Source organism: Nipponia nippon, unplaced genomic scaffold (assembly GCF_047370975.1).
Source record: "Nipponia nippon isolate SJK-2023a ecotype South Korea unplaced genomic scaffold, ASM4737097v1 scaffold_3, whole genome shotgun sequence".
Classification (NCBI taxonomy): domain Eukaryota; kingdom Metazoa; phylum Chordata; class Aves; order Pelecaniformes; family Threskiornithidae; genus Nipponia; species Nipponia nippon.
Window position 1 is genome coordinate 50951419 of NW_028262347.1, and position 27659 is coordinate 50979077.

The 27659-nt window shown below is 40.3% G+C and overlaps 1 protein-coding gene across 2 annotated transcripts in view; it reads left to right on the forward strand.

Annotated features, from left to right (window-relative positions):
- The window catches only part of PLXNC1 (plexin C1), a 73212-nt gene that overhangs the window by 10458 nt on the left and 35095 nt on the right, over positions 1–27659 (forward strand). For both annotated transcript variants that reach the window (XR_015706444.1, XM_087765371.1), the window contains exons 2-14: positions 1418–1540; positions 2926–3060; positions 5093–5193; positions 10337–10451; positions 11457–11601; positions 15026–15095; positions 16465–16540; positions 16663–16716; positions 21231–21370; positions 22462–22641; positions 23942–24029; positions 24943–25149; positions 25262–25453. Coding sequence is in view for 1 of the 2 variants with exons in the window: in XM_087765371.1 (XP_087621497.1) it covers positions 1418–1540; positions 2926–3060; positions 5093–5193; positions 10337–10451; positions 11457–11601; positions 15026–15095; positions 16465–16540; positions 16663–16716; positions 21231–21370; positions 22462–22641; positions 23942–24029; positions 24943–25149; positions 25262–25453 (1626 nt within the window). In the remaining variant the exon portion in view is untranslated. The remainder of the gene's footprint in view (positions 1–1417; positions 1541–2925; positions 3061–5092; positions 5194–10336; positions 10452–11456; positions 11602–15025; positions 15096–16464; positions 16541–16662; positions 16717–21230; positions 21371–22461; positions 22642–23941; positions 24030–24942; positions 25150–25261; positions 25454–27659) is intronic.

Sequence of the window (27659 nt, forward strand, 5' to 3'; positions counted from 1 at the left end):
CTTTCTGCAAAATGTCAGGTTTTATGGTCCATTCTCACACTTTGTCTTGTGCATTAAAGCGAAATAGGTTCCTGCACTCAGAGGGTTGTTGTAGGTTGAGGAATCCGTCCTTGAGGCTGAGATTCTGGGCTTTGTAAGCTGACCTACTGGGCTCGTTCCGAAGGACCTGGTCCTGTGCGAGCTCTTCCCCCCACCTCTCCATGCCTGCCATTCCTTTGTGCCGGCACTGGCATCCGTGCAGCCACATGTTCATGTGATGAGGAGAAAGAATGACTCAAATGAAAATTTAGGTAGGTAGATGCATTTACAGACCATTTTCTAGGTGCACCTCATTTCCTTAACGAAGCTCACTGGAAAGCATTATACTAATAGAGGGGAAGGGGAGGGAGAGCTCAGCTGGGGTTGGACCCATTTGATGAGCAGGTGTGATCACACCTTTGGCAGCATCTGCTATGGAGATTGACTTAAAGCACTTACAGGACTGCAAAACTGAGGTACTGCTTGCTAGGGAGATATCTGGGCTTGTAGGGAGTTTGGGGCAGAGATCATCTCTCACCTGGTGAATGACCTTATTCTCACACATCAGGGCTTCCTTTCAGCACTTGATCGTCTACAGTCGGGGTTACCTTGTTTGGTTTTTCCTTCCACAAGATACAGGGATTTCCTGCATGATGTTTACTTTCCTGAGCTGCTTACACGTGTTTGTCACTTAACTTTCTTCAGCTTGGACAGAGAATTGTAGGTGACATGTTGATTTTAAAGTTCACATGGGTACATTTATATTCTCCCTGACATGAACTTTATGCTGCTTTATCTCATTTTTATATTTATGTAATATGCAAGTCTTGACTTCCTTTAGTGTAAAGCAGGAAACCAGAAAGGGGAGGATGAAGCTCTGCATTTTCTGACATACACACACACACATACACACAAAAAAAGTTTGTGTGTTTGAAGCGCCTCTTTTCTCCAGGATATTTGCATGCCAAGTGGTTGCTGAGTGTATCTGTAGCCTTCATGGTAGGTGTAGTCAGATGATGGCACAGCATGGCTTCATTGAGAAGAACTGACAATTCGGAATAAGCCCAGGGCATTACGTCCCAAAAAAGGGAAATTCTCTTGCAAAGTAACTTGCTGCTGCTCGGCCAAGTCTGTGTCCCACTGAGGTCAGTGATTTAGCTGCAGTAGATGTAATCTCTATCACAGATGTGACCAGTTGCCTCGTATAAAAAAGAAGTAGTTTCATGTGCCATTTCCAAAGATATGTTGCTCTGAAATTGTGTCAGAATTAAAATGTTACTCGAAGTATTGTCTAAAGTTGAGTTCTCTGAGAATCTTTCCAGGGATTTTTCTTTTTCTTAATGTTTTGCAGTATAGGTGAATGATTTTGTAATAGCTTTCTCTTATATCTGATTTTCAGAAGGAACGATCAATCAAGAAATTACCTACCTTGATTCGCTCTGGATTAGTGGCTGTTTATGGCACGGTTGTTTTGAATCAGATAGTTCTCTTTCTGGGAACAGATGATGGACAGTTACTGAAGGTAAGCTGGGCATGGCAGTTCTTCCCTTCTCCATCAGCTGCTGCTGTGTTCAAGCGGGTAAATGTTTCCTGGTTTAGGCACTGTGTTATAAAGAGATACAATCCCCTGAATCTCTATTTCTTTTTTGTTTGTTTGTGAAGTAACTGCTGTATTGTTACTTGGAGAGCAAGATAACTTTCAAAAGCAATTATGTACCCTGCTTAAAATTCACGGAAACATTTTGTTAAACTGCTAATGCCCACAGTGTCAATTTATGGACTGTGGAGTTCTGTTACTCTGTTTTTTGTTTCCTTCCTTCCTTTGATTTTCCAGTAGAAATATTAAATATTGTTAGATGTTGGAAGCATGTTTGTTTGTTTGTTAGCGTATCTGTGTGATGTGAATAGCTGTCCATTAGAGAGAAAAGTCAAGATTAATTTTGCCTTAGCTTCTGAACAGTTGACCTACGCTAGCTTAAATCAATCACCTGGAAGTGAAAGTCATCTTATCTCATTATCAAACTTTTCAACCATCCAGTCAAATGTCTTTTATGCTTTCATTTTTTCTGGGTTTTGCAAGAATATGCATTTCCTGTCTACATTGCAAAGGATGACTCTTGTTTTTTGTTTTTATTAAGCAGACAGTTGGAGAGGAATATAGTAGAGAGCTTGAAAAGCTTTTACCCATATGTTTCACTGTGCTTTTGATAATGAAAAATGAATTTGAAATCTTCTGTGTCTCTTTAGCACAGTGAAGACCATGAACGTATCTCCCTTGTTTAGTCTTGTTTATGGAAAACCTTGTATCAGTGTTGGTGTGCTTATTAACTTGCAAAATAAAGTTTCTGTGGTCTCTGGTTCTCTTGAATTCTGTGCGAAGGGTGGCAGAAAACTGTAGAGTTGGGCAAGGTAAGAAAAAGAAGTACCACCTCAGATGTATGCTCACAGAAGCCATAAAGAAACTTCTGTCCTGAAGACAGTTGTCACTAACTTGCGTAGGTTCCTTTTTCCATTATGGGTGTCTGGACGTTAGTTTGTTTTCTGAATGCTAATCCTTTCTTCTCCATTCATAGGAGTACTTACCACATTATGACTTTGGGATACAGGCGTCTCTTCCACAGTCATTTTCTGCATCAGTCAGGAACATACTTGGTGGTAGGGATGTTTCATACACTAAACCAGTGCCAGATTCATTGCAAAATGTGTCTGGCATGGATTTTGTTGAAATTCTGTTCTGGTGGTCTTTTCCTCCATCTTTCTGCAGTGTGAGAGCCAGTGCAATAGGTGAATGGAATCAGGTCACAGTAAATCATCTCAGAAGCTGTGATGTAGCTGAAATTAGGCTTTTGTTTAAAATGCTGACTGATCAATAAAAACTTGTGAATAATTTAATTTCCTGTGGTTTAGGCTGTTCTTAATGAGGATATGGAATCTAATTGCCCAGAGGTTTTATATGAAATTAAGGAAGAAACCTCCATTTTCCCCAAACTTCGACTTGATCCAGTAGATAATAACTACATTTATCTGTCCTCTGCCAATAAGGTAAGCACAATATTAAATAAAATAATAAATTCAAGTAAACTACTGCTTTAAGGGTTTCTGCCACTTTATAAGTGAAGCATCAGTTTGGGTCAGAGTTAGACCTTAAATATCCAAACTGCAGTTACCAACTTTACATCTAATATCTGGTTATGTTGTCTAAATTTGGGCTGCCGTTCTGCAGAGCTTAGAAGAGCTTCTACTGTCATGGTGCTGCCCACTGTTGCTATGATCCAGCGACACACTTAATCCCACGCTTATTTTATGTCATTCTGTTGAGAGAGTCTTTGTTTCTCTTTTTCCTGGAGGCATCATGCAGAATCAAGCTTGGAGGTAGCAAACAAAACTTGTAGACTGTTTGGTGACGGAGTTCCTCTGAATTAGCAATCCACGTATTGGTAGGGCAGGGTTTGCTAGTCAATTATGGAGTTTCTAATGTGGAGGAATCTCTTAATCTGAGAGACAGGTTTGAAGTCTTAGTTCTGCTGAAATCAATGATAAAATTCCCATCATCTTCAGTTAGGCATAGACTTTAAAAAACAGAAACAAAAACACAGCCAGAAGTGATTAACATGCATGCATAGTGAGGCCAAGGAGTTCAGCAATCACTGGGGGCTACTGCACGTGAGCAAAGGCATCAGCGCTGCGCGTCAAGCAGCGAGTGGCTCCCAGGAGCCGGTGCAGTTGTTGCAGCACATCCTGCAGCAGGGCTACTGAGCACCAACTCGGCAAATTCCTTTGTCTTACCAGCAGCAGGGAAGATGGCAGTGAAAATATAAGGGCTGGCTGTCCATCTTAGCTGGAGAGGATTTCACCCAGCACTTGATTACCTTCATTTACAATAAAATCACTTTTCCAGCACTGAACATAGCATTTTACCCACTCTCTCAGACAGCAGGCTAAGTTGGTAGGAGAACTCCTGACTAAACCATCTATCACAACTACAGAAGGAATCAAAATTTCAGTCAAAAGTATATGTAGATGTTCAAAGTAAAGACTTGAATTTTCTTTAGCTTTGGTAAAAGAGCAAGTTGTTATAGAGGAACAACAGCTTTTAGGAATAAATGCCTCTCTCTGATCATCTCTTGGAGCTTAAATAAGGCTTCTACACTGTCTTTTTCAACTTGCTAGTAGTCTATGATGTTGGCTGGTTTCTGGACTGATTATCTCACACACCTTCAGATAAATTGAATTTTACAAGATATGTCTGGAAACAACAGTAAATATAGTTTTGCAGAAAGCCATGTATCCTTATTTGTGTTCATAAAATATAGGAACTTGTAATTCTTGCAAATTTGTAAAAAAATGGTTTGAATTAGGACTATTTTTCCTACTAAGATTATTCATTAACATTGTTATTAATAACATTATTTATATTTGTATTCAGTATTTGTAATCAGCTTTCTCTTTTTTCTTTTTCCTTTCCTTTTCTGAAAATGGCTGGCTAGGATATTCGAGCTGAATGTACAAGTATAGCTACATACAATATAGCCACAATTATCTACATTTACTTGTTGAAATGGCATTTTCATGCATGCTAAGTAGTTGCATGCATTTGTTCTAGTGTGCACATGCAGTAACCTGACATGGTGATGCAAACACAGATGCATTTTGTTTTGTGCATGCATTTTTGGATGCACCTTCATCAATCATTTAATAATCTCAGTTCTGATGAGAGGAAAACAGTATTCTGCTAAGCAGAGCATTATTTGTAAAATATACCTCCTTTCTATTGCTATCTATAATTCGCTATGCTAATCAGTCTTTCTTGCATTAATCTGTCCATGCTGGCCTTTGAGCAGTAGAATCAAATTGTCATTGTCAGAGGCATTTCGTTATCTGATGGCAAAATACAGCGTGCATAAAATAGGTTGCATATTTCTATCCAAAGGTCGTCTGGCAGAGGGGAGTCCATAAGGAAACTTTCCTGAAGGGATCGTGCTTGGTTGCTGTCAGATTTTTAATGGTAATCCTCAATTTCTCTGGTTATGGAGGCTATTTTAATTCAGTGTATTATTGCATTCTTTGGTTTTAGGTGAGAAGAATACCGGTTGCAAATTGCAGTAGATACGTTTCTGAGCAAGAATGCTTATCTGCAAAGGATCCCTACTGTGGGTGGTGTTCTTTGAATCAAAGGTATTTTTTGGTATTTTAGACTTTCATATAAAAGCAATGCATTATTAGTCAGTGTACATTTTGACTGGCTTGGAGCTATTCAGCATCACGATTGTATCTACTGAATTTTTATGGAATCAGTCATAGCCATAAATGTGAGACACTTTATTGTCATGTGGAAGGGAGCTCTGTACCTTTTAAAGACCATGTTAATCCTCAGATTTTTGAGATCTACCAATAAAATATATGTTGGGCTAAGAAGAAGAAATTATTTTGGTTTTAGAACAGATGTTTTTGCTTTCCAGATTGAGGGATAAAATTATATCCTCTTACTTGAAGCATCTTAATGGCTGGGAGCATCTTGCATGTGAGAACAGGGAAAGAGTGCTCAGTTGTCTTCAGTATTCAGAGTTTCTTGCTTTGGAACCACTGCCTTTGGTTTAGGCCAGAGGAGAATTTCTTTCTAAATGCTTCATCCTCATATTTGAGTCATTAGTTTTTCTGCTTTCTTTGAAGCAGGTTTGAAAGCTATTTTACGTCTTTTGCCTGGACTGGCGAAATCCTGGGTCATCAAGCCCAGTCTTGGCAATTGCAAGCAACCACATCGTGTAAACCTACTCATAAACTAATCAAAGACCATCCTAAATTTAGATTTTTGTCCTCCCTGCCCTGTTTGTGTGGCTGAGTGTCTCATTTTTCTGCTGGTTACAACCTGTCTGCTCGTTTTCATCACGTGTATGTTCATGGACAGGTTGTACTCATTTGTTCTGGTGCTCACGTCGCCTTGGCTTAAATAGGTTTTCCCCCTCCCTCACACTTATCTCCTCAATGTTTTTGTGAAAGCAATCTCTTTTTTCACTTTCACTTTGGTGTGCTAAAACAGCTAACTTGACTAAGATCCTCTCACATAAGACACTCCTTTCTTAACACTGCTCTAGTAACCCTTCTGTGAAGTTTATGCATCCTTTTAAAATAAGGATGGCCAGGACTGTCACAGTATTCCAGAAGGGATTTCGGCTGTGCCTTGCTCAATGGTGTTTGATCAGTCCATCCAGAAGTCGTCTTATTTAGTGTGTCCTGGGATCACAAACGTCTTTTTCATGACAGCATCACATTGACAGGCCACAGTCATCCATGATCAAATAATGCCCCCAGGTCCTTCTCTTTCTTTGTTTTCTTTCCAACTGATGAGTTTCCAGTCTGTAACACATATGGGTTGTGAGATTTTTATTGCTCTAGATATATGTTCTTGTACTTCATGCTTTGAAATGTCATCCCATTTCAAGGTTATCCAAGTTTTCCTGTGTGATATTCTCATCTTCCTCTGCATGCTAATGTTCCCAATTTTGTACCATCAGCAGATGTCGACAGTGTAAACCTTCTTTTATGCCAATTCATCAGTGATTCAAACATTAAACAAAAGTGGTTATAAGATTGATTTTTGAAGAATTCTACTAGTAGCCTTCTTTTAGAAGGTTAATACTACCTATTTTGGTTTGTTTCAATGTTAACGTGATTTTGCTGAAGACCTGCTACTTTGTGTTTGCAAAGGTAGTTATTAGAAGAGAGTAGGTGTTTATTCTGTAACGTGTTTTCTTCAAACTGTCTTTTGCTACCTTGTTAGAAACTGTATATGTTACAGTGCTAAGCTTTTCAGGCTTTTAGTTACCTTATAAAGAGTTTGCGAATAACGGTTATTAGTCAGTAAATCCCCTGTTTATGAGGGGAATCACCAAAAGTTTCCATCTGGTTGAAACAGAAATAATTTACTCTTCTGGAGAAAAAATGAATTACTATAATATGAATCCCGTTCAACACCCACGTAACTTTTCACCGTTAAGCACGTAGCGTCATTAAATATTTGGTTTTGTGAAGAGAGAGCTCTGAGTGAAGCTTTAGAAAAAGAGGAGGACAAGTTTTTAGCCAGTATTTTAATGTAAGTCCATACATGTCCACTAAAGCACTATATTTCATAATAACTTTGAGATCAATGATACGCTTTCTACTCTTACTGGGAAATAAATTTTATATTAAATATGTACTATATTTTTAAAATAAAATTTACCAGCAGTGCTTCATTTTAAAGACAGTGTGAACTCAAATCCAGTATTTTGATGAAAAAATCTGCACATCTTATTGCAAGCGAAAACAAAATGAAACAAAATGTTTCTGCTGTTCCTATTTCTACTCTTTCTTCCATAGGGACAAATATATAAATTCTTCTTTTCACTTACAGTTGTTCAAAACAATTAGTCATAGCATTGTGTGATTTCTCTTAAGGTTTATATATTTTCTATAGATGAATCAGATTTACCTGAAGTATGCTGAAATGATTCCAATACAAGGTACTGATGTTTTACATGTATTTTCCATATGGAAATAACACAATAGATCTTAGTTATCTGACATGACCAGACTTTTGAATTTGGTCAGTGTGCGTGACATCTGTGGACTTCATTCAGGGGCTGGTACCTTGGAAAAGGAAGCCAAAACTTTCTCTGATCCATGTTCTCATTCCATGAGGAAATCAGTATGCTTTAGCAAGGCAGAGAGGGCAAACTCAGTAGGATCTGTAATTAATACAAAATTAGTGAAGCAGAGACTTAAGTAAATATAAATGAACCAGTATGCATAGGTATCATGTTATCATAATGAAATAAGAGGAACTCAATTCCTATTGTGAAGAGGAATCTTTAGTAGTATAAAGAACTAGCTTGCTGTGAAAGATTAAAAAAAATCTTGACTCTGCTTTTCTCTGTACACATATCTATGCATGTCTGGAATCTGATCCTAGGGTTTCATACCTTATAGCTTCATACTTGTTTAGGGTCCAGTCCAGTCCACCATTCTAAGAAAGCCAGACTTAGTAGTTGTCTGAGTCTGTATATTAATTCTGTGGTTCACAAATAATATTTATCTGTTACATTCATTCCAGTGTGCTTGCAAACAGTATCAATTATCTAAACATAGGGATATAACAAAATAATCTCATCTTTAGGTGAGTGGAATTCATGTTACTCTTGGCCTGTGCAGGGCAATTGTGAGAATTTCTGCCGGGGGGGCATCAGATGCTTGACTGTGCCCTTTGCGACTGCTTGCTACAAAATGACGGTTCTCCGTAGCACATTGTTTGAGTGTTAAAGGTCAGCTTTTAGAGCAACAAAAGACACATTTTTTCCTGGCATGAAGACAAGCATGACCCTGGGTCCTGAGTGGCATTACTTTTTTTTGCCATTAAACTCTTAGATTCTTCACCGTAGATGAGGGAAACAAGTTCACTGCTTGTGTTTCTTGGGCAGTCTAAGAAGGCAAATAACTTTGTCCTAGGACAGTTTTAAATATTCAGCTTTATAAACAGTTTTCTTTTTTAATATTTTAATATTAGTGTCATTGGAATGCATACACTCATTTAGTGCCTTGCATCTTCAACATTATAATCCTCCTCCTATAGTCAGAAACTATAGGATGTCTCTTTCATTGCCAGTGAGAGTTATCTACCCATACATATCTGAGCATCTGGTTTGTGCACATCTGGCGATGACAGATCCCATCCTCTGTGGTTCTAAGACTGTGGTGCTAATGGACCTTTGTGATCTCAGTAAGGTGAAGAGAGATGTAAATGAGACTGAGCTTTGTCCTAGTTCAGACAGTTTGAAATATGTCAGGCATAGTCCCAATTTCTTACAGTATAGTTGTGATCTGAATGTATTCAGATGCAAAGCCCCACCAGGTTCTTGTGCAGCAGGAACTCAGTTTCCTGAGTTAGACCGCAAAGGAAGTGACCTTGTGCTTAACTGCATTCCAGTTGCCAACGTCTTGATCTACAGAGAAGACAGCTTTATGGTTTCTATGGTTTGTGGGGTTATTTTGGGCATTTTGGAAAGCGATAGATATTTTTCTTGAAAGTCATTCTTGTGTTATTCCTTCTGGAGAGAAAACACATTGTGAAATACGTTTAGTGAGCTCCTCATGGAAAAAGGCCCATGCTTTGCAAGTATGTACTCATTTCTAGTTTTTAGCGAAGGAGTAGTTCATTAAGGCACATGTCACTGATCACATGATTGAAGCTATACATGCTTCTATGTTTGGTAGAAAAGTAGTATTATTAAAACAATATTAAACGTTACATTTATTTATAAATATTCAATCTTAATATTAAAATATTAAGTTACATGCAGTTAGCACTTAAGTGTCTTTAATTGCTAGCTATATGAAATTACTTGAAGTTAATCCATGGATTGTTCATTAACTGTTCACAGCAGACAGTATTTTAAGGATTCACCTTTCAAACTCAGTGGTTGTCCATCTAATTTGTATGCCTACATTCTCCTTTTCTTATCACATGTTTTTAATACATGTAATCTTTGTAGTACCTGTATATTCCAGTGTTTCCTCATTCTTCCTTTTCTGTTGTGTAGTTTCTGTTTCCTACAATTTGGCATCTATAACATTTTTATTAACTTTGTTCCATCCTACTTCTGAAATGGATTTTATTCTTGAAGACAGAGAAATCTATTTTGAACTACCTTTTCAAACCTGTTGGTTTTAACCAAGTGCACTGACATAAAAGGGAAAGATTACCATTCACATCAGTGGACGACAGAGGAGATTAAGGAAGGAGGATGCATCTCATCAACTATACGCATTCGTAGCATAGCTCTACATCTGAGCTTCACCCCCATCTCCTCTTTTACTCTTTGGAGAGAACAAGCAGCTTGTATAATGTGATTCATTTCATTTTTGTATGAATGTCTAAAATAAGTTCGGTGAATTGCACCTTGAAAGAGTGTACTTCTCCCCATTGAGTGTAGAGGAAACTGTGGGGGTCAGATCTAGAGCTGTACAATGGAGCAATCAAGTTGGGGGTGATGAATTCCATCCCAGGCTACCAAGTCCACTGTTACTGGCCAAGCATCTAATATTTGCTAGAGTCCCACTGACTTAATCAGGACCCTAGAGCATGTATCAATGCATTGTAATTCATTTTGGTAAGCAGAAGATTTTACTGATTGTTTTCCTGAAGCTTTTTGCAGTTATAACCATATTCCTGTAAAAAATCAATAGTGTTCCTGTAAAAAAACAATAACACTAAATAAGTTGAAGTACAGTGTCTGAAGTCAAAGCCACGATAAGGAGGCTAGTATAATTTTATGTATACTTTTAGGTGCACATTAAAAGAAAATTGTACACGTTCAAACAGCATAAAAGGTTGGTATAATATTTCACATGCACCTGATAAAGATCTGAAAATCCTGCTAAGTTTCCCTGCCAAAAATCAGGTATGTACACCCAGTTTTTTGCGTGTTTGTTCATTGTGACTTAAAATGTGTCATTTTGTTGCTTGTTGCAGCTTCCCTTCTTTTGTCACCATGTTCCATATATTAGTCCCTCTTACCTCAACAATTGGCAAATGTATTAGAAATCCCAGTAAGCTGAATGTGTCAATCAAATAGATGTTCTCTTCCTCTCCTATAAAATGTATCCTGAAGCTATACTTCATGATGTTGAGTCAAAAATTCACTGTGCTGACAAAGGCAACGTTTCCGTTATATCACTTTATCAGCTATTTTAATATTTTCAGTGACTATATATCAAGTGCATTATGTAAGTTCTGAGCTTTGTAACAAGTTACAAAACATTCACTGGGACACATATGCTAACACAAATGCGTCTTTAAGTGTTTGATATTAGTATTTATTCAGTATCTCTTCACAGCACACACAGCCTTCAGTATTTGATTATCAAGTATTGTGACTGGCCACTTAATCTACATGCTATTGTTTCTGGTTTCCTGATTGAATGCACTAATGTGATCATATTTGTAAAGCGCTCTCAGCCAGAAACAAAGGATAATTCATTACAAGACAAACTCTGTTTCATAATTAAGTGCACTTTGGTTATGGATGCAAACGTTGTCTCTCTGTGAGGATTTGTACATTCTTGCTCAAATATTTGTAAGGGACTATAACAGCGTATAACACTGTTATAGCAAAGTTCTTGTTTTAAAATCCAAAATTATTCCAGATTGCTCCCCTAACATACCTTACAGATCCATGTAATGTTTGAAAGTAAGCAATGCTGTTCCTTTTAGGACTCTTTCTGCATTGCTTCTTCAGTTGGGAGAGGCCCTCTCCTTTGAGAGGCTACCTAGTGAATTGTCTGCTTCTGCCACAAAAACTCTCATTTTGTACATTTCATAGTTTGTAGTTTTCTGTAAAGACAAGGTGACGACTTCACAAGTATTACAAGAAATCTGTTGTATTCTTGTTTTTATTGTTTTATAGGTTGCTGTGGCTGCAAGCATAAACAAAATCCTTACTTCCTGTATGATAAAAATTGTAAAACCTGTTGAAATATTTTATGAAAATGTAGTGCTGAAAAACTCATTCTGTTTCTGCAATCTAACCGCTCCAGCGATAACTGATAATGGTATGTTTTACTATTAGATGTATTTAATGCTTATTCACTGTCCTTTATTACTGAGGAGAACTGAGCGTACCTACAGGCCTAATGAGTGTGAGAGTAGGTAATGCTTTTTATTAAATGTCGTTGAAGAAAAAAAAAATCATGTTTTGTCAAGTGATTTGAGTATACTCACGCTATTCTTGATAATTAAAGATTTGTTAGTATGGAATCCTTTCTAGACGTAATAAAATGTTAACCTGTGGCTAGAAGTAGCTTCTTCAGTTCAGCCTATAGCAGTGCAGTGTTTTAGCATTAGGAGTATATTTACATGGTGCTATTAATCACTGTAACATTAGCATAGCTGCAGTGACAATCAAGCTGGCGGAGCTATGGAAGCAGTGTTGGTCCAGTGCTCTGCCTTGACAAATTAACCCATCTTAACCATTCTCTCATCTGCAGACAGAATTTGTTTTTGCAAGAAACTGTATTAGCATAAATAAGAAGAGAATCTGACTATGGATGCCTGTCCAATAAATATTCTTAATATTCAATTAACTATTTCAACCTAACTTAGACACTCGTGAGAAAGTGATTGTCCCGTGTGGAAGATTAGCAGAAAAATATATGGTTCAGGGGCAATTTGGCTGGTACATCTTTTTGACTTGATTTCATTCATCTTTCTGAATTATTGGTTGAATCATTTTCCAATAATTCTTATACTACTTTGTTCACCAGTAGTTCTCAGAATTAGAGACCTGAGCCATTTTTATCGGATGCATGGTGCATGTGATCTGTTTTGTGCATCTTATGGGCAACTACAGGTTTTAGAATGAGGTGGTAAATTACTGAATGTCTAGACTTTTGAGCTGTTCTCTAGGCTTTGGTCTCAAAGATCAGATGATAATCCTTCACAGTAGAGTCTTATTTGACTAATAGGAGGAAAACGTCCCCCTTGCATTGCTTCAAGGGTCTGTATAGAAGCACAAAGCTTTTTTAATACACGTTGACCTTGTACCTTTTAAAAGTTGCTTATGTTAGAATACAAAAGAGAGTTTTAATCTAAACTGAGGGACAAAGATAGCAAGCTCAAGGATACGTTGTGCTCTTAAGGGACTTGAAGAGGAAACAGAAAATTCAGATAAATGCCTGCCTTTATCTTTTCCTAGATAATATAGCCCAAAAGACATGTAATACTCTGCATGAATCTGATTCTTTTATAATACCTCTGTGTAGAAAGAGGAATAAAATGTTAAGCAGAACTTACAATGATCTGTTGTTCTGAAGAGCTCAGTGCTGCAAAGAGCTCTTTCTCTCGGGGACCCTTGCCCCTGAAGGAGGTTCCTTGGAATATTGGGATCTCAGGAGCTCATCCTATGGCCTTTGTATGGGAAAAGCTCCTCTGACATCATACAAGTGTTGTGTCAAGTTCCTGTCCAATACTGATTTGGGAATCGAGAAGGAAAAACATTGTCGCTAGCAGGTGACAGCTAGGGTGATATCCAGGAGTATTCTGGTCTATTAAGCTGTCTTTAGTAAACACTATTACTGGATTTTTAAGAGGGACAAATGCATTAGAGAAGAAAAAAATGTCCTTTATTGACCCAGTCCCAAAAGCCATGTTTTCTTATAATTATGGAGTACATTGTTTTGGTCCTCTGTCTTCTTGGGCTAAGGCTTTCTCTTACTTCATTAGCAGGTTTTCAGAGTATAGAGTTATGGAAGCCAGCTCATCTTGCCTGTGCTTTGTGTCAAAGATGAGCCCTTTGACAGTGTTAACCAGAAGGCTGTGAGCTTAGCTTGTGCCCATCAGTATTACTGTCACTCACATGCTTCTATGAGCTGAGATACATTAGTGGATAATGCAAGTGTGAAAGTTATGTTGACTATGGCACCTCACGTAATGTGACCTCAGTCTCACAAGAAGATGCACTTGCAAAACTCCTTCAGGTATCATTTCTGGAAAAAAAACATTTTGAAAATAACTCCTACTCAGTGCAGTTGTGGTGCATTTTGAAAGATCAGCCCAGGCCATACAGAAAATAATAGGTTATGTTAATTTCAACACAGACAAAATCAGGAAAACATATTTGACAGTGTTCTTGTTAAAGTATTTATACAAAGTTAAAAGAGAAGACAGGCTCTGCCAGAAGCAGATAAATTCCTTACTTTTACTTACTACTCGTAGTAAAATACTGTTTTTCAGTAGCTCACGGCTTGAGACATATAATGACCTAGGCAAGTGATTTAGGCAATTCTGTGCCAACATATCAGATTTCTGCAGATACATAGATTTCTGCAGATACATAGATTTCTGGAGATGCAAATAGGAGTTCGGTGAAGGATTTCAGAATGTCTATGTGTGCTCATCCACATCTTCAAGCTTTGAAACACCTTTAAAAATCAGACTCTTTCTTTGTTATCTGTTTAGTAAGGTATTTAAGCATGCAAACAGTCCCAAGGGCTGTTTCTAACAAGCCATGCAGGTGACCTTTGCAGTGAGCACCCGAGTGGGAGGCTGACGTGTGGAGCTAGGAGATACTTCTGATTTAACAATGTAGATGTAGTCAAAGTTGGTTTTCATCTGAACAAGCCAGCCTGTGATAAAGACAAAGCTTTGTCTGCCTTTGCAAGGTAGATATACTTTAAATCTGTGTAACTTTCCCAGATTAAAAAAGCTATCTACTTCCCAGCATAGAGAAGCCAGAAAAGTCTGCACGCATGGATTTCGTTTGATCTCAGACAGTCATTCATTTCACAGACATACGCATCTGCAGGCACACAGATGAAAGGGACCGTGGCTTAAGTGGTATATATCTAACTCTACTTTTCGATGTGGTATTCTGCTCATGGGAGAAGATACTCTTTCATTCCACAGCTGTCAGTGAATTGTCGGTATAGTAATTGCTAGCTGAAATAATGGCAAATTGACTCATGCAATCATAAAAGATTTAAATAGGATGAAAATTGCTACTGCATAGATTACAGAAGACGACTCTGAAACCAAGTCTCTGAGACAGAAAGAGAGAGAAGTACGGTATGTTGGGGTCTCACATTAGAACAATCTGTTGTGTTAGAAGGCTTGAATTTGGGGTCTGGCTGTGCCACAGTATACCGCTGTGTGCTCTTCGGGAGCTGATTTTATATCCCTGCTCCACAGTAGCATTTTCTTATCTGTATCCTGACAATAACATTACTTTTGTATGTCATGCAGTGATGGCATCAAGCTTAATTAATGAGTGTGTATAAAATCTTGGAATAACTCAGCTGAAGGGTGCTATGGAAGGACAAAATGTAGTTATTTTTATCAGTCAAAAGTGTGAGTGAATGTTTAAGAGAAGGTGCATACCATGTAGAGAGCAGCTGAAGGCACATGAACTTTCAACTGGATTATTTTTTACAGTTATTTCTTGTAATATCCAGCATATGTCTAACAGTCACATTTTTCCAGATTGTCTAGTTCTCGAAGCATCACTGTCCTCAAGCTCTTGGAGTATCACAGAAACATTTCGGTTGAAAAAGTAAGAGCCTGGTTCCTACTGAAGTTCATTGAGGTGTTTATGTGTGTGTGCAGGGAGGGCGGTGGAAGTATGATCATTCTTTTTTTTTTATTATTTATTAAGGACATGCATTTTGCTAAAGATAGTCAAATCCCTTTTCTTGGCCCATTTCCTGCTTCTCCTCTTTTTTTTATTGTCATTAGAAAGCTACTTCTTCTGATGACTCTCTTATTTAACGGGACCCTGGCAGCTAGCTGTAGGAGAGTCATTACAATGACTGAATTTATGACAAGTGCCTGAAGAGATAATAAAGGATGTCACGATGACATTAAAATCCTTTTTGTCCTTGTGAAAAAGGTGGGCCCCTGATACTCAGGATAAGACCTAGATCAGAGGAGTCAAGAGATTCTGTAAAAGTCACTTTAAGGAGCTGTTTTTTAATAGAGCCAGATGCAATTTAAATATGGTCCATGAGTAACATGAATGCAATTAAACCAGAAAGTAACATCTAATCTGCTAATAGGAATAATGAATACCTATTGTTCTGTACACATTATTTTTCAGCGTGACACTCTTTGTTGAGAGCTCGCAGTAGAAAGCATTTGCACCCAGTACATGGCCTAACCCTTTACGATACGTGGTTGTTAAAACTTAGAAAGTTTTACCTGTAGGTGACTACAGCGTTCCCATTCAGAACGCTCCTCCCCTATACAAAGAGGCTCATTCATAGGCACCTGGGATGAAACTGAACTCCTGCTTTTTGGGAAGTGGCACATCACTTCCCTGTCCCTGGAGCAACACAGGGAAGGAACTGTCTTTCTCTAAATCAGAGCATTTCTCAGCATGCGTGGAGAGGGCCTGTGCTGCTCTTGGCTTTCCTCCATGCTGATAGATGCATTGCAAAGCAAGATAGGGACTAACTAGTCTCCAGCAGGCATATTTTTTGGTAGGGAAAGGCAATAGCAAACTAGCCATACTTGCTAGCACTACGCGCACAGAACAGAAGTTTAGGCAAGGTGCAAAAGAATCAGTGATTGTTTTCTGCCCTTTTCTGGTTAAGAAGTACTCTCTGGCTCCTTATGTACTGGAGAACACCACAGCAAAATGAAACCCGAAGTGTTCCGTCTGCTTCATGCTTTTTGGAAATTTATGACTCTCAGCATCTCAGCACAGATTGTATTTCATGCTAAATGTGTCCTCAGAATAAGCACAACAGAACAATAGGCTTGGAGGGTAAATGCAGGTTACGTGTTTTATGCATTTCATTACATGTTTGCCAGGTTGTTCTCTTGGGTTTGTAGTTTTTTCTGTCACTTGAAATTTCACATTCATAGGTGAATCTAGATTGAGTTCCTGTGTCTTACAAAAACTCTCTTTTCTGTGTTACCAGCTGCTCACGATGTATACACAAGGGTGAGTGTGCCAGCTGTAAATGGACGCGTGTTTCTCCTGCCACCACCTGCCAGGTGAAGTTTGTTGGGGAGGACTGGAATGCCCTGTGATGCCTTTTCCTTGTATTTTTTACATCTGAGCAGCAATCTGTCTCTTCCTTGTCCTGACATGGAGAAATGCTGATTTTTTTTTTCAGGATAGTTGTAATGCAGCTGCTTCCAAGGGGATCACCACTGTGCAGAAAACAGAGGTTAGTTCGCATTTTAAGATGGGCATTATTGAGGTTCTGTGGGTTGGGGGAGAAATTTATTTAAAATGAGAGGATTTTGCAGGAGGAATAGAGATATGGATGAGGAGGCAGTCAGTTGGTTACATAGAAAGGTAATGCGGGGCTTGGATTGATACTATTTTTTCTTAGTGCTTTGTTGGTGCGTAAAGGTACCAACAAACATTTGTGTTTCAGATCCAGGCATTGAAACAGTGAATACTGCAATAGTCATGTGCCTACCTCTAGATGCGGTATTTACAATATTGCTTTAAATGCCCAAGTCCTTGTATGCTGTATTTAGGCACTCCACAGGAGCCAGCGTGCTGAGGGCTGGGGCATGTAAGTTGACCAACAACAACAAAAAAAAAGCTAAGGAGAACATCTCGGGCTTAATCCTTTACCTAGACTTAAGTGCATGTTGGAGTCCTGCTGTCACAGGCAACTCTGTGGAAATACGTTTCAGAGTCTCAGACCTCTTTCTCATTTAATGCAGCTAGATCGCAGCTTCTCCTGAAACATAGCTGCCAAGGGACCAGAAGGAAGGGGAGGATGTGCCACCCAGTTTCTGCATAACAGACAAGTGGCTAGAGGATGCATCCAGGAACTGAAATCCCTGGGTGTTAGTAAATCCCTGGTTCACACTTCCAGAAAAATTTTCCTTGCTTCCAGGCTGTAGACAAAACTGGAGATGGAGCTACTCTCCATCCATCCCGCTCAAGCTGGATCGCTGGAAAGGAAGGAGTGTTGCTGGTGCCAAAGTACCTTCTGAATCTGGTTGTTGAGTTTTCTGTTGAAATCATATAGACTGTATCTGAGCGCACAGCCTGTACTATTCGCCTTGTAGGCCAGCCCTTTAACCACGAGGTTATCCCTTCATTCTTTATTGTGCCAAAATGGTTTTATTTTCTCATAAAACTGAGCAATCTTGTCATCAGTGGTTGCTTATGACATGCAGGTGTTAGGAAAGAAATGAGTAGTGAAGAGAAATTTGACTGATGAATTAGTACATAGAGATTTGCTGCCTACACTTTTTGGTTTCTGCTTTTCTGTGAGTGATAGCATGGTTGGTATAAATAGCAACTGTGTTCTTATCTCTAAATGTGTTGTTAGAACTACCCAAACTTTTACCTCTGAAGACAGGAATTACCTCTTAAATTCAGCTGTTCAGCTGAGGTTTCTCAAACAAAATCACAAAATCCATTTTGTTTTTCACAGAGATGAGTGGGATTGTAATACTTGTGCTTCTGAGCATTAATATTCTGGATTTGGTCTGCATACAAAGCATTACGGCTGGTGAAAGACCAGAGGAAATTCTTCTTTGCTCTGCTTCCAAGTGCATTAATTTGACATTGGTAAATAGTTGGAATTGCCTGGGAGATGGCTTTCTTCCACACGCCTTATCTTGGAAAGACAGTGATGGACAAGGCAGTGAAAGCACTAGAGGCAGTCCAAAGGCAGATGTTTATTTAGAAGTGATTGATCCATTCAGAGGGCTTGAAATTGCATTTGAAATCCTGCTCTCCTTTGACTGCTGGTGCTTTAAGGAGAACATACTGGAGAGCTGAGAAAAAGGATTTGTGTTTTCCCACAACCCCAGCCGAGCGTTTAGATTAATATACCTTTTTTACAGTAGCAGCCCCAGCCCTCCTCCTGACTCCAGCTGCTGGTTTCCACGCACGCACCTTCCCCCTCCCTGCGCCAGAGCAGCAGTTGGAGCGGTTGCACGAGTATGCTTGGCTGGGGAACTGATTTGGCTGGAAATAGCTGTTGTCTTTCGGCAGGTTACTTTTCATCTGGGCCAGTTCCCTGATCCAGTTCTTCATGTGGCCTCAGGGCCCCATGCTAGCACCGCAGGAGGGGCTGTGCCAGAGTGGGGACGAACTCCCCGGGGTGGCAGAGGCTGCTTAACCTGGGCTGCTGCCAGATATCTCGCTGCAACCTGCAGCCATGCTAACCACACCTCTGAGGATGTGGCTGTGTGTTTACGCAGCCCAAGGGAAGCATGAGGCTGTCCAGGGGACGCGGGGCTGCAGCTCAGAAATGTGGAGCTCTATTGAAGTTGACAGGGCTGTGCTGATTTACATTACCTGAGGACCTGGCGCACGCTTTCTGTATGTCTCTCTGTGTGTTTATGCTGCTTTCATCGCATGCCTCACAACTAGTGATTTTTATAAATATCCTTCTGCCTCACCGCTGTCTCCCTTCCCTTTTGCTGCTGGGCATCTCTCCCCCTGCCATGCAGCGACCGGAAGGTCAGAGGCTCTCTGGCACTGGGGAAACGAGCACCGCAGACCCCAGCGAGGACGCTTGGTCCCTCCTGCATTCAGTGAGGAAATTCACGGTTTCTTTTGCTGCTGAGGAAGGTGTTGCGGACCATGGCGGTCAAGCCGGGAAGCAGCCTCTTGAATAGCTGAGGCCAGCTTGCCTCAGTGCTGCGAGTGACTGTGCTGACGCCGTGAGTCTGAGGCAGGATGCAGCGAGGGAGTCCATGTGGTGTAGCCACAGGGAAGGCATGATTTCAGGGGGGACTGAAACTTCCAGAGTGAACCATTCTTCCTGCCATTTCTTCTTGGTGTAAGAAAAGAAACAAGGCAAGCTAAGCTGAGGCACCTTGTGGTGCGCGGTGCCTGGCAGAGGGACCAGCGGGAGCCCTGAAGTGCCGCAGCGTCCCGCCGCAGCCCTGGGCAGGGCATGCCTGGCGTTTCCCTCACCGGGGCTCGCAGCCCTGATGCAGCCCTGGGGGATCTCCGTGTATTTGTGTGATACTGTGTTATTCCTGTGCTTCAGGGCTCCCTGCTGGTTACCAGTGAGAGTCCCGAAGCAGTGTTTTACTCCTTTCTGTAATATTTGGCTTCTGGATTTGTGTGAGGATATTGACTGTCCTTGGTGCGCTGGAGGCTGGGCACAAGCAGAGGGATGGGATGTTGGACGAGAAAAGCACGGGTGCTTCACTGGCTTTAATCTCTCAGATTTCTACTTCAGTTGTCCTGCTTGCATACTAAGGGTTAAACTGATCTCCAGGTCAGGGTGGGAGTGAATTTTACCCCTCAGGCTGTTTGTCAGGGGTTTCCTTTGCCCTCTTCCATTATCCATACCAGAGGTCATCTTGGAGGCCCTTTTGCAGGCCCTCTGGCGCCCCAGCCTTTGCACTCTCTTGCCCTTTCCTAAGGCACAAGTTGCAGCTTTCAATCAGTTGTGACAGGTCTCACATTTGCTGCAGAGTGCTCTGGCATTCAGCAGGCCATGGTAGCATGTGGGGACAATGTGCCAGGGACCTTTCTGAAATGGGCAAGTGCTGTGTTTGCAGTGGATGGCAATGTGACCGTGGTGGTCTCCTCAGGCCACCAGCCTGAAGGCTTGGTGCTGCTCTGGGTACATGAAAAGATTAGTGGGGAGAAAAAAACCCTGTGGCAAGGACTTTCCTAGAGGTTTTGCACCAGGTCCCTTCTCAGGGTCGGGAAGGCTGAATTGCCTGGTGGATGTGTCCACAGGTGCACAGCAGAAATCAGGATAATCACAATACTCTAAAAACTCACTTTAAACTAGTATTATAGGCAGTCTAAAAGCACACTAGAAATCTGCCTGAGAAGGTCCCAAACAGTTTGTGGTTTCACATGCATATTTTCCTGTTTTTTTGAATGTTTTCAGTTTGTTGTCTGAAAGATACACAGAGAGGAAACCGTCTGTGTGATTATAAAACAGGGGAAGCAGCAAAACTGATTAAACATGAGATGCTGTCAAATGTATCAAGTAAATATACTAGGGAAAAAAAATCTCTCTTCTTGCTCCATAGTGTTTATAAGTTAGAATAAGTAAATATAAAGATACACAAAGAAAAGCACAGTTTAAAAATTGGCCACATTTCTGCAAGACTGTGACAGCATCAGAGCAAACTAGGATTATTCTTAAATGCTGGAAAACAGATTTGTAAACTACTTAGCATCAAAATGGGATACCAAAAAATCCCCGCAGTTGTGTTGTACCTTTAGCTCTATGTATGACTTTGAAAAAAAACTTTCTAGTAAAGCTAATTCTGGGGCTCTTTCTCAACTTTTCATTCTAGGATTTGACCCTGCTTCCCCTTTTCAGGTCTTGAGAGATGCCTTCATTTGTTTCTCTGATCTCTCATAGTGACAGCACGATGGGTTTTGTCTTGCATTGTTTCTTAGTTCTTCAACGGTCACACAAAGTGTATCATTTCAAGCTGTGTTTTTATGATACTTACCTTCCAGTATGTCAGATTGTGATTCATTTGGGCAACTTTGTTATGAGGTAAATTGAAATATAAAATATGTAGGTAAAAATAGTTGGCTCATAAGTAAGTTGTGATTGACAGTACTTCCCAGGATCAAGCTTAACAAGATTTGAAATTAATAAGAAAAATGTATCCCAGTGCCATAAAACCCACATTCCTGAGTGGTGGTTGGTTTTGCAGCTGTTGTTTAACTGCCTAGCCTTTTTATAACCAGATTTTGTTTTGCTTTGTTTTCTAATAGCATATCAGCATTCACTCCATTGAACCTTTGTGGATTTCTACATTAGGCAAAAGTGAAATAACAGTCAAAGGAGAAAATTTTACACGTGCATCAGGCATAAAACTGATATTGACTGGAATCACTGGCTGTAAACCAGACATGTGAGTCAAGCTCTGAAAAATAATACCGTTTACTTTGCATGGTAAAAATTATGCCCGTTTTGTGTGAATAATTGTCACGGAGCTCTCCTCAGCAGAGGGGGAGATGCTCTGCACTCCTTTAGTTATACTTCCACTTTAAATTCCTGAAGGATGGAGATGAATTTGGTGTTTGGGTAGAATACAAAGGATGGGTGGGCAGCTCTCAGCAGTAGTTACAGCAGTTCTGTACCTGTGGCCTGCTGTGCCTTGCAGCAAGTGACAAGAAGTTAGGTCACAGGAAAGCCTCAGCTTTTGTTTGACTCGCACCTGCTTCAGAATATCCCCCATATATTCTAGGATTCTGCTTGTGAAAGCACAGACACCGTGCCAGGGAAGGGAATCTCTCATGCAACAGCGCGTACTTTTCTCTGTTGATGATTGCACAGCGTAACCCCCTAGATAATTAGGCTATCTTATTCTGAATCAGTCATTTTCAGGTGCAGCTGCAATGGCTGTCTGTGATTACCAAGCCCATTTTACATAGCTAGCACTTGAAAAAGTATTCATATGGTACAGTTCAATTTTTAGTTCAACCCTGAATTTCTTGGGGACCATAGAAAACAAAAGGAGAGAAGGATGGAGAGAGGGAAAGGAGAAAGAGAGAGGGAGTAGAGACAAAGAGGAAGGAGAGAAAGGGAGGAAGGAAAGAAAGGGAGAAAGGAGGGGGGGAAGAGGGAAAGAAAAGGAAACTGAAGATTCTCATTCTTGACTAGCTGGTGTGTTGGTAGCACACAGAAGTACACAGCAAATTACAGTCTACACAGCAAAGTGATACATTGCATTACATAGCCTCATCCCAAGGCCATAAGACCAATATCTGTACCGTCTTCTGTGATTATTGTGACACACAGCAACTTCATTCAAAAGAGACCCTACTTTGTCTTTTCAGCTCCCTGCTTTCTCTTTCCACTTCCATCTGGCAGCTCAAAGAGAGATTCATTCCTCTTCTCTCCTCATCCTTTGCTTTAGGTTATCGGCTTTGTGTAGTAACACCAGTGAGTGGCATAGTGGCATCTGTGTTTCAGCATCTGACTGTTTTTTTTCTCCTCCAGCATTGAAGTTAGAAATGTGCTAAATGATACACAAATGACGTTTGCTCTCCCACCAACACGTAAAGAGGCCAAAAGTATATGTATACTGGCTAATGGGAAAAAATGTTCACCACCAATGACCCTACATTATGTTTCACTGCCATCGTGTTTTGGAATCACACCAAATAGCTCCTGGATCAGGTAAATTTGTCTTTCTGTACTTTTTATGTATTTTTTAAAATGTAGTCCCACTGAGCTGATATAAGCCTTCTTCCTTGGCCAGACTGCAGCTGATGTAAACTTGGATGACTGCTGTAACCTGTGGTGGAGGATGAATTTATGCCGGTGAACTGATTTAACATTTAACATACAGATAGGGTCATGATAGCTGCAAGACAGATTCTGTGTTTCTGCAAGAAATTCTGAATTCTGCAGGATTCTGTAAACTCCTTTCTGCCCACCCCAGGTCTCCTTTGTAGAAGTCAAAAATAGTCTCTTCATACTAAAGCTAAATCCAAAATATGGGTAGCACACATAAATTCAAACTCCAGTTAACTTTGATTTCTTGATACTAATATACCCTTCACCTCCAAAACAGTATAAAGTGTCAGTGAATTGGAAATGAAGTGAAAATAATCACCACTGCAGTGATACGTGCAGACTTGCTTTAGGACCAGGTTTCCTAAAGCCAAAAGAGCCCTTTTCAATCCTCTGCTGTGTTCTGTGGGAGACTCACAGCTCCGGTGAAAGACTTACAGAGTGGTTTTAAGATATTCTCAGGCACAGCTTTCCACCTGTCCCTCTGCCTGCACAGTTTTTACCCACTTTCACGTACTTAATCTGATATCTTGGCATCAAGCGCTGGCAAGTGTAGATTTGAGGTAAAAAGTTGGGCTGGCAGCTGCAGCAGCTGAGCAGCTAGGACACATGCCCTCATCTCCAAGGTGAGGGGCAGCTCAGGCAGCTGGAAATTAATAATGCCTTAAACCACTCCAACTGCGTTCAGCAGAGGTGGTGAGCCAGAGCCCTCAGACACAAGCACCATTGTGTGTGCTGAGACAGATGGTCTGAACGCTGCCGAGAATGTTTCCTGTGAGGTGCCTGGCACCATCGGTTTGTCCTGAAGAAGGCAAGAATTAAGCACAGGTGGGGCTGCTCTGGGGCAGTGAAATACCATGTCTTCAAGACAGAATATTAAATCATGGTCTAGTTCTTTGGCTGCATGAATAGAAAACAAGGCGGAGAGTCCCTGAAAAGAAGTATGCTATCAAGTCATTTGGTTTTGCGGTAGCAAAAGCATTTACCGTTACATTATGAGGAAAGAATAGAAGTACACTGTATAGCTCAAATTATCTTGTCCTGCAGTTTGACTTTATTATACTGGCTGCTACCAAAGCAAAATGCATGTGTAGTTTATTCACGGCTGAAGCCTTAATGTAGGACTTACCTGTGGGAAAACAGATGATGTTAACCTTCCTTTCCCCCCCTTCTTTTTTTACAGTGGTGGTCGCAGAATTACTACAATTGGTAGAAATTTTAATGTGGTGGACAGCGTGATTATTTCAGATGACCAGAGATCAAACCTCACTGTAAGTCTTAATCTCCTTTACGATACTAAATAAAGGAGGGATCTTCAGGGATTAGGTTTTATTCCTAAGGTTTCAGGAGGATCTCAATATTTTTCAAACCCTTGCAGGCACACAGCAGTCACCCTACTGAAATAAATATGACCGCTTGTAGGATTACAGTTGCACACATTCTCCGGACAGGATCATGGAAACACATAAGCTACTCTCCTGCATAATTCCCTGAGCCTTTTTGTTATGCTCTAGAGACTTGCTCTAAATCCATCCTTTCTGAGCCTCCCCACCCTCCATATATGGGGTCTTTTGGACGAGGGGGTGCTGTACTTCTCTCTGGCTTTGTGTTGAGAACCCAAATGGTGCCACTGCCTCAGCAAGGGGCGGGAGACTGGAGCTGATTTTGGGACAAAACCCCTCCTCTGAGGCTGTGAGGAGGTGGGCACCCTGTTGCCTCCTGGGCTTGCAGCACAGAGACCAGAAAACAGCAGCACCCCCCCATGGCGTTACCAATGGAGTGACTGTAGCAACTCCCCTCTGTCAGGAGTTAAGCTGGGGAGAGCCAATGCCCAGGGGTGCTGGAAAGCTCGTCCTGCTCTTCTCTTGTCACCTGCATTGAGGGGAAGGAAGGAGAAATCACTGTGACTATTCCTGTCTCACTGCAGGAAATAGCTGCCTTAGCAGCGTGCAATCTGCCTTAAAGCAGCATGCAGAGTGTGTGATAAACGTGCGCAAAGGTAGACACAGGATCAACACAGAAACTTTCCCAGGTGCTCTGCATGCAGCCCTGATCGCAGAGAAGAGGTTTAGCAGATACCTGTGTGAAGTCAGGAAGATGTTAAAATGATTTTGAGTGCCTCTGTTTGTAAGTGTACCCACTGTTGAGTGCTTAATGACTGCAGCTTTGCTATTGCATTTCTAGGTCTCTAGGTGTCCTGGAAATGAATCTGAATATCATTACTTAACGCCAAGCCTGAGCCATGCAACAGAGGGTAAAGTTGTTGATATGATGTTAAAAGTGGAAACTACCTTTATACCATGTGTCAAATTACACTATCACCCTGACCCAGTGTTCATTAACTACCAGCTGCACACTGAGCTGGATCCTGATCTGGAATTAAAAATATATGTAAGTTTGAAAGTAATAAACTATAATTCCTTATTTGAAATAGTTGTTGGGGATCATTTTACTTCTTATTGTATTTAGTGACTGTTTATTATCTTCAATTTTTTCCCTCTAGAAAGAAAATGACAACTTGAATATTTCTAAAACTGAGGTAGAGGTTTATCTGTCATATATGAATGGTGCACAGACCAAAAAGGTATGGTTCAGCGTCCAAAATATTACCGAAAAACCAGACCGTAGCACCATACTGTGCAAATTCAAAAGGGAAGGAACAGACAAGATTGACTTTTCCACAGTGAAAGTTTTTGTAAGTAGAATTCCCTTTTGTTGCAATTTAACAATATTTGGATGTTTATGCAAATGTAGTAAAATGTAGCATTAATGCTCTGGTCATGAATACTCTTTATAGTGGGAGGAACTGGATGCATTTTTTGTTCTCCTGGTACTTGGTAATCCGGTTATCTTCCTCACATCTGAGCATGCCTGCCTAGCTTAGGGACCACTAACAGTACTGAGTTCATTCACTGCCTGGTTACTGCTGTAGTGTCAGAGGTAGGCTTTGCAGTCCAAGCTCAGCTCACTGCTGCTGAGCTCCAGGAGAGCAGTAGCTTGTCAGACCTCTGGCTGCAGCAGACATCACCAATAAAGCATCACTGGCTCCAGGAGAGCCCCTCATCTTAGATCTGTAAGTAATCTGCTGCTGCAGTGTGGCAATAAGGAAAAGGATTGCATTCTCCCATTCACTTTTTCCCACTAAAGTGGGTAAGGTTCTTGAGCAGTGCATAGTGATCACCACTAAGACAGAAGAGAAGGCATTTCTGGATGAGAAAGGGGGTAAAATTCAGCATGCACTGGGGAGGCCAAAATGCTGTGAACATATGGCACAAAGCCAGGCCCAAATATAAGAAACAAATATAAGAACATTAGCATGGATGTCAAAGCTAAATGGCAGCTTAAGATATTTGCTCCATGAATAAGATGAAGATATGAATTTTTTAAAAAGCAATCATCACCATTTATGAGGGAGAAGAATGATGCCAGACTCTTATTGCAGTGTATGGTGGTAGAAAACTGAAATAACTCTATTGACTTCAAGGCATATGGCTCATAGTAAAGATTAACGAAGCTACTCTCAATTTCATATCACTGTTAACTGATCCCCCATCTGTGGATCCAGCCGTCTGAGCCAGTTACGGCATGGAAAAGCCTTTCTGAGATTGGTGTTGCATTTAAATATTAACGTTGCCTTGCAATATCACATGTTCATCCTGCAAGCTTCATAGGAGTGACTGTCACAGAAAGGTCACCACTTTGCTAAGGCAAATCAAATGCAATAGTTATAATGTAACATTTCACTTCTGATACCTTAAAAATTGTTTTTTCCAACATCAAGAAAAATGTAAAAGTAGGAAATCATCACACTTTTTTTTAATCTTATAAATAAATCATCATAGAAGAACTAGGGCCACTCTGCAGAAAGGATAAGCTGGGTATAAAAGGTAGGTATGGCCCAAGAATAATCATATCTCTTGCTTTAGTTTTCAGGAGGAAAAAGGATATTAAGTGTGGGGTCAAAGACAGGATGATCAGTCTGAATGGAGGTGTCAAAGAAGAAAATGCCATTCTTGTGACAGAAGCAAGATTCAGATAGATCAAGGGGCTCAAGGCAGCTGGAACAGGATCATTCCCATAACAGCACTGAGGAAGAACTGGCACATGATATTGTAGGCTTAGTAGGAAAGGTTTTAAATAAACCTGTAGAGTCAGGAGAGATACTGTATGACTGGAGAGCAGCAAATACAAAACCAGTATTTAAAAGAAAAAAAAATAACTAGGCAAATAAAGGTTTGCTGATTTAATCCTAGCTCTGTGTAAAGCTTTATAATGTATTTTGAATGAGGGACTCATGAAAGACCTGGAGGTAAATGGAAAATGGCATAATTGTCAACTTCTTTTTAATAAAGGCAGATTATGCTAGATATCTTTATTTGGTAAGATGAGTGATTTCCTCAACAGCAAAAAAGCAGTAGATCACATGTACCTGGAAGTCATTCAGTAAACTACTTAACATGGTGATTATGAAGACGCTAGGGATTAGAAAAACTAGATGCTGTGTATGGGGAGCTGACTTTGGACAATGTTGATTTTCATACAGATATTATTTAATATCACTAGTGACTTGAGCACAAAAATGTACTAAAAACATTTGCTGATGGCATAAAGCTTAGAGGCATTACCAGTCCAGAGGAGATTTTATAATGTCATGCAGGAAGAATGAAATGAATTTAGGAATAGGAATCAGATGAATTCAGTTGTACTTTATTTAGTCCGTGATTCATAAGCAAGATAAATAAAAGATAAGGAAGGAAATGGAGCCATTGAGTAGGAAGGTTATGGTGAAGATTGAAGATAATCTAAGTATGAACAGAAAATTAAATGAATGCTTTGCCTCAGTTTTCAATAAGCAGGGATGAGTAACAGGAATTTCTGCATTAGGAATGCTTTGGTTGTAC